At 35.4% G+C, this 7,569-nt stretch overlaps 1 protein-coding gene across 1 annotated transcript; it reads left to right on the top strand.

The window, feature by feature from the left end:
* Positions 1 to 330: 330 nt before the first annotated feature.
* LOC116144614 (monocopper oxidase-like protein SKU5) lies at positions 331 to 4,949 on the top strand. Its single transcript, XM_031430059.1, has 9 exons — positions 331 to 650; positions 950 to 1,059; positions 1,146 to 1,416; positions 1,499 to 1,637; positions 2,230 to 2,596; positions 3,074 to 3,439; positions 3,540 to 3,618; positions 4,304 to 4,503; positions 4,598 to 4,949. The coding sequence occupies exons 1-9, from the start codon at positions 510 to 512 to the stop codon at positions 4,698 to 4,700; spliced, it is 1,776 nt and encodes a 591-aa protein (XP_031285919.1). The 5' UTR covers positions 331 to 509; the 3' UTR covers positions 4,701 to 4,949.
* Positions 4,950 to 7,569: the final 2,620 nt, after the last annotated feature.

The raw sequence follows: 7,569 nt of genomic DNA, 5'->3' as shown, positions 1-7,569 counted from the left end.
CTGTATCTGTATGAGTTTTGTCTCTCTGGAAATTGAAATGATAAGTCTTTTATTTTCGTGACCGACAAAATGGTTACTCCAAAAAGTATACAAGTTTTGTAAATCTTCTTAGATTTTAATTATTAATATATAGTTAATAAATATTTATTTAATTGTTTATCTGTCCAAAAATTTAAATTTTTTTATTGTTATTATAATTTTAAGACAATTTTTAGTATTTTATTATATGTGTCATTAATTGTTTTACACTTTTACATTTGCAACTAAATCCCCAAAAAACTGCACCAGCAGTGCACTACTAAAAACAAAACAACCCAGCAGCACATCACGACAAATCAAGTGAAAAAATAGCCTCACTCTCTCTCTAAAAGACACTCACTCTGTTTACTGCTCTTTAGAGGTTCTGGTTTCTTCCTCCCTTTTCCTTCTTTATTATCTGATAATGTAAAACCAGGAAAAAAAGCTCTCAATTTGCTCAACTCTCGGACTTCCATACCATTCATTCATCAATGGCTTTTTACAGGGTTCTAGCTCTCTTTGTTGTCTGCATTGCCTTGCTTGTTAACTTATGTTTTGCTGGAGATCCATTTGCTTTCTTTAACTTTGAGGTTTCTTACATAACGGCTTCTCCTCTTGGTGTGCCTCAGCAGGTTTGTTTTTTCAGATCTCTTTCTGTATTTCTCATTTTTATACCATTTACTTTGTTTCAGCACTTTGAGTGGATTTTTTCAAGCGGCTTTACTTATTCTTTTACCAATGACAACCGGGTTGGCTTTAGATTTCTTAAAGTTTCAACTTTTAGCTTCAGATCTACAAAAATGTGGTGCTTTTTTCCTTATTTGAGCTTAGTGTTTCATGTTTTCTTTTTGTAGTATAGAGAGCTCTCAGATAATGTTGAAGAGCTATCAGCAATCTACTAAATGTTTCATTATTTGCATTACTTCTGCAGGTTATTGCTGTTAATGGAAAGTTTCCCGGTCCGACCATAAATGTGACTACTAATTACAATGTCGTTGTCAATGTTAGAAACAAATTAGATGAGAGTCTACTTATTCACTGGTAAAATTTACTTGAATTTTCTTGTGAATCCACACAGAAGTGTGATTACATAACGATTTAGTATCTAAACTTTGATTGTGTTGCAGGTCTGGTGTTCAACAGAGGCGTAGTTCATGGCAAGATGGAGTTTTGGGCACAAATTGTCCCATTCCTCCTAAGTGGAACTGGACTTACCAGTTCCAGGTCAAGGACCAAATTGGGAGTTTCTTCTATTTCCCATCTCTCCATTTTCAAAGAGCATCAGGTGGCTATGGCAGCTTTATTATAAATAACCGTGCTATTATTCCAATTCCTTTTGCGACCCCAGATGGAGATATTACCATTTTGATCGGTGATTGGTACACACACAACCACACGGTTAGTGTTCGATAAATAATGAGATTCTTTGTTTTATTTGAAAGTATAGTCTGTGAGGTGCTTGGTTCTTTATGGATTCTAGGCTTTGAGGAAGGCACTTGATGCAGGGAAAGATCTGGGAATGCCTGATGGGGTTATAATTAATGGGAAAGGCCCTTATCAATATAACACTACCCTTGTTCCTGATGGCATTGATTATGAGACAATCGAAGTCCACCCAGGTGAGTGTTGTACATAAGACATTTTAACTGAAGAATGTTTTAAAGTTCTTTACATAGCAACTGGTCATGTTGGTATATTGGTCTTGTAGGTAACTTTAGAAATTTAGTGATTCAGAACTTTGAATTAATTTGCCATGCTATTATTTGGGCTGTTGACATATTATGGAAATATTGGTTAGCTCATATTAGCTTGAATACTGATTTTGGACGTGCAGTATCTTCTTTTTTGTCATACACAACATTTCTATTGCAATAAAACTCCTCATTCGTTAATTAAGAAGTTAGTTTTCTGTTTATGTAAGATATATCATGTGCAGGGTACCTATTCAGCAAATGCTGAGCAATGGTACTAGATATGGTTCTATAACATAAATATCCTGCTATACCTGGAAGCAAACTTATGCTTAAATGTCTCAAGTATTTAAACAGTTGAATATTGAAACTTTAAATTGCTACACTTATGTACAACATTCCAATAAGTGTGACTGTTTGGTGACTTCAGATCAATCTGAAACTCTTAATATTGTTATTAACTTTTTGCTTCTGTTGCACTGCTTCAGCTCTTTGATGACAATTCTATCATGTTGCACAGGAAAAACTTATCGCATTCGTGTACACAACGTTGGAATATCAACTTCTCTGAATTTCAGGATCCAAAACCATAATCTACTTCTAGCAGAGTCAGAGGGATCGTATACTGTGCAACAGAATTACACTAGCTTAGATATACATGTAGGACAATCTTTTTCTTTCTTAGTTACCATGGATCAGAACGCAAGTTCTGATTACTACATTGTAGCAAGTGCCAGATTTGTGAATGAATCTCAATGGAAAAGAGTTACTGGTGTTGCCATCTTGCATTATACGAATTCTAAAGGAAAGGCACATGGTCCCCTCCCAGATGCACCAAATGATGAGTTTGACAAAACATTCTCCATGAACCAAGCAAGATCTATAAGGTTGGTTTTCATTATGCATTAGCACATGGTTCTGAAACCAATGCATTTCTATGTTTTTTTTATTCTCTTTTTTTACTATAAAGTATTTGCTAATTTTTTGTGCACTATATAGTCAAGGTTGGAAAATCTTTAGTTCATTAGTTCTTTGTCTGGTGACTCGTTTTCACTCATCCCTAGAAACAGAACTTTGATCCTGGGACAGAAAATGCTGCTTCTGATTTAGGGGTGGGGCTTGGCCTATGTTCTTACTCTGATATGGAAGGCCCATATTCTTACTCTGATATATTTATTATTTTGTAATAGTTGTATATTTTTTGTGAATCATCAAACAAGCTGTAATTTGATTGGTATAGATAGTAACTAAAATTTTGGCTTTGTGTGGAGCTCTTCACTGTATAAAAGAATTTTTTTACTACTTCTAAGAATTGGCTATACATCCTTACTTGGTCTTTATGGTTCTTTGACTGAATTGTACAGATGGAATGTGTCTGCTAGTGGTGCCCGCCCTAACCCACAAGGTTCTTTTAGATATGGTTCAATCAATGTGACCGAAGTTTATGTGTTGAAAAACAAGCCACCTGAAATGATTGATGGGAAACGGCGGGCAACTCTCAGTGGAATATCATACGTCAATCCTTCCACACCAATCAGGCTTGCTGACCAGTTCAAAGTGAAGGGAGTTTATAAGCTTGATTTCCCCACGAAGCCACTTACAGGAGCACCTCGTTTGGAAACATCAGTAATTAATGGAACATATCGAGGATTTATGGAAATCATTCTACAGAACAATGACACAAAGATGCATACCTACCACCTTAATGGATATGCATTTTTTGTGGTTGGGTAGGGAATTTATTTAAGTCCTCTACCTGTCCTTTTTTCTATGACATATATGAATTTAATGATATGCTTTTAACACCCTCCTTTTAATACTTTTATTCAGGATGGATTATGGTGAGTGGACAGAGAATAGCAGGGGTACATATAACAAGTGGGATGGTATTGCCCGCTCCACAACACAGGTGTGTTAAATGGAGAATTCTACTTTTAATCTTGTTTGGTTTCTTTCAAAGTTTTGATCATTTTAGACGTGATTTCTAGCCAGTATATCCATTTGAATTGTATTTACCTGATTGGCACAGATATTTGTGTGTTACTATAGACAACAAGGTAAAGTTTCTGTGCTGTTTAGCTAGTTGATGGGATGTCTTAATAACCTGAAGCTTAATAGATAAAGTTGCCCTGTCTTGCCTTTACAGACCATACGAATTAAACATTTACCAAATAAATGAGTTTTGCTGTCCTTGCAGTTTTATGACAAATTCTTACCAGCTATGAGTATGCTATTTAGGTTTTTTCTTTCTTACCTAAAGAACTGGGAGTTTAAAGCAACTGCAAACAATAGAAGACATACTAAACATTCTCTAGCACCAAAGTAAATGGTCCAAATTCTTATTCAGTATCCTAATCAAATCACCATTGACATATGGAATACTAAATAATTATTATGTTCTCTTGAAACTTGCAAAATAGGCTAGTTGATCTATTTGGGAACTTTCATGATGATGAATTTCTGGTGACATTTGTGCTATAACCTTCAATTTTGAACCTGAACCTTGAATTTTGAAACCGCAATCAGAAGTCCTATTAATTCTAGTGGAGAAAGAGTAAATAATGAGTATAATCTTTATTACTACTGCTGTCTAGGTTTATCCTGGAGCATGGACTGCAATCTTGGTATCACTTGACAACGTTGGAGTCTGGAATCTGAGAACAGAAAACCTTGACTCATGGTATCTTGGCCAAGAAACTTATGTCCGAGTTGTCAATCCAGAGTCTACAAACAAGACTGAGTTTCCCATCCCAGACAATGCCCTCTTTTGTGGTGCTCTAAATCATTTGCAAAAGTATGGATCATAATCATTTATCTCGAACGTTTCTTTCTTAAATTATGTTTGTAGAGTAAGAATCGTTTCTGATTATACATTGCTTCTTTTTCAGGCCACAAGATATCTCTGCTGCCATGGCAATTACTGGCAATGGATCAAAGCTGTTATTCACACTGCTGATGATCATAAGTGCTATGGTTTCCCTTTTCCGCTAAGCATTTTTGTTTAGGATGTGTCCTTGTGTTGGTCATAGGATCCTGGCATCTTAGTTTTGTGGTTGTGTGAGTGTTTAGGTGTGTATTTCTAGTGTTTGTTGATATGATTCTTTAGTGATTTTGTCATGAATTTTTATTTTCGTGTCCAAAAGGTTTCATGTTTAATTTATTGGGATCTGTCATTCTTTATTACATACAATTTTTGTACCGATGACATTCCATCAAATTTCAATACAATTTAACAACCTACGTCCTACTGTCCTAGTGCTAGATACCTTTTTTTGGTTCATCAGATGCTTCAGACAAGATATGGCATGGGATCCTTCAAACTTGATACTTCTTGCTAAGTTATTGATATGTTTTACCCGGATGGATTAATGATGTAGAAGAGTTTTGGGTGGTGAGACATTTGGCCTTCACACTTGGAAAGTGCCATGAGCATGAAGCAGAGAAAATTATGTAGAGGTCCCACATTTCCAGTCCATCTGTGGTGGTTGGAGAAATGTTTTGCCAGGCCAGCTGGATCGCTATACCCATTTTTTCTTGAATAATACTATGCGTACTTACGAGTGTTAACCATCGTACTAACTTTTGTAAATATAAAGCATAGTACAAGTATCACAAACATAGTACAGGTACTATATGTAATTTTAACAAAGGTTAATAAAATAGTTAGTAAGATCCGTAAGTACGCATAGTATTACTCTTTTTCCTTTCAAAATTCCAGCAGGGAATTTTGGCCACTGTTGTTTTTCTGCATCAAATCACTGATGAGATATCTTGAAAATAAGAGTAAAAAAAAAATAACATAAAATTAAAAAACAGTATATAACATGTTTACATTTATGAATAAGAAGATTTTTACTGTAATAATGTGTATCATATAAGTGTTTCATTACACCATTAACCTTTTTCTTTTTTTTCTCGGGTTCATCTTCTCAAGAACCTCTTTTTCTGTCGGATGTGAATTGACAAATTTCCTACCTGGTTTTGCCTCCATTTTTTGTAAGTGAATAGAAATTAATGTGAGAATACCATTTGGGATCCTCAAGTTTCGACTTCACATCATCGGGAAGTCAGTCGTGAAGCTTCAGGACTTGGCTGTGTGTCTCCATGAGCAGTTACGGTTGTGTCTACAATGCGCCTCTTGCAAATTAACGTGGTCCTCTTCTAGTGCCAAAAGTTTGAGCGGAAAATGTGATGCCTAAAATAAGACGGTTTATTCATTTTAATCACAAAAAGGTAGAAAGAAATTGAACTTTGATGGAGCTTACAAAAATAAGTGAAAAATAATAAAACAATGTTGATAGCATTAAGTCTTGGCGTGGTTGAGTTTGTTTCTCCGTCTCCAATTTCGTTCCCTTTTATAAGAGTTCTTGGTCATATGTGGTTACGTTATGCCGTAAGCTTAGTAGTCATGGGAGACTTTCTTCAAAATGAGACATGTTTATGGAAAATGGGGCATGTTTTGTGCTTGTTTTGTGCTAATAGCTCACTTCCCCTCCCACTTTACCTTCCTCATAGAAAAGTGGGTTTTATCCTATGTGGTCTTGACTTCTTTTCCCTTTTGGATCATCTTTATGTTTCACGGGCTGCTCTTATTTTGTCTCTTATCTTTATTGGGTCTTTTGTGTTGGGTTGCATGACTTTATAATTGCCTCTCCGTTTGGGCTCCCCAAGCCCTTTTATTTTTGGTTCAACATATATGATAAAAGAGCGATTTCCCCCGTACAATATGTATTTACCGAATTCAGATAATTACAAGAAATGTTTTGAGATTCAAGCATGATCTTAGTGATTTAATTGCACGCATAGGAGTAACAATGATGAACTTTGTTAACATGGAATCTTCTTTTCAGATATATGCTATAAGCAGCTTTTCCAAAAGCTGGTAATTGAAGTTGAAAAGCAGCTGGACATGTTGGATTTAAAGACTACATTGCATTCATGATCCGAATATGCTTTTGTTTTGGCGGTGGAGAAGACTACATAGCAGGTACATGCAGTTGCAAGAGAAAGCTATCTTTTTTCGATAAGTAGCAGTATTAGTGTATGTGTAAATGTGGTGGGGCTGGTACGTAATGGTCGCATCCAATGCATAATTTCAACTTTATAAGTCATGCGGCCCTGATACTTTGTCCCCTCCAATTATACAAATATTCAACTTTCACTTTTTTTCTTTTTTTTGAATTTCATTGCTACTTAAATCTTATTAGACCAAGGAGAAAAGTCTATCAAAAGGTATTAGATTTCCAGATCAAGAACAAGATAGTATGATCCTAGATCAATTTCATTCAGTCCACCTGTTTCTGGCTTCTTTTTTAAAATTTTCTGCAATCCTTATCTAGTTGAGCCCAGAAGTCCAAGTGGTTACTTCTTTTAAGGGAATACCAAAGGCCCATTCTATTAAATCTCTCTCAAATTTTCATTTGCCTCAAGTACATTAGAGTATGATTATATTTGTCCATTATAGTTGTATACAATAAAACCATTTTTGCTTGGGATGCATTAGGGGTGTCAATCGAGCCGTGAGTGGCTCGGGCTTGGCTCGGTAAAAGTTCAAACTCGGCTAGGTTTTTGGTCGAGTCGGGTTTGAACAAGCCAAAACTCGGCTTGTCAGGCTCGCAAGCTTTAGGAAGTCGAGGATATATTTGATATTTTTGAAACAATAGGGGTGATATGTAATTTTTTAGTTTTTAAAATTGACAAACACACCCCAAAAATTAAAAAAACAAGTGGTCATTGGTGGACTCGAGACATTGTGGCAGTAGAGCTTTAAAAAAGACACAACATTAATTGTAAGAGAAGAGAGAGAAAATGAAAAATATTTTCTCTCTCTTCCATCTTTTTTTTTTTTTTTTTTTACAGA

Source organism: Pistacia vera, unplaced genomic scaffold, assembly GCF_008641045.1.
Source record: "Pistacia vera cultivar Batoury unplaced genomic scaffold, PisVer_v2 Contig1140, whole genome shotgun sequence".
In the NCBI taxonomy this organism is placed as follows: Eukaryota; Viridiplantae; Streptophyta; class Magnoliopsida; order Sapindales; family Anacardiaceae; genus Pistacia; species Pistacia vera.
Note: the sequence above shows the minus strand (reverse complement) of the source record. Positions and strands in the feature narration are given on the sequence as shown.

Coding starts and splice junctions, on each gene's coding strand:
- LOC116144614 (XM_031430059.1), top strand. CDS start 510: ATGGCTTTTTACAGGGTTCTAGCTCTCTTTGTTGTCTGCATTGCCTTG. Junction 2,597..3,073: donor AACCAAGCAAGATCTATAAG/GTTGGTTTTCAT, acceptor TGAATTGTACAG/ATGGAATGTGTCTGCTAGTG. Junction 3,440..3,539: donor TATGCATTTTTTGTGGTTGG/GTAGGGAATTTA, acceptor ACTTTTATTCAG/GATGGATTATGGTGAGTGGA.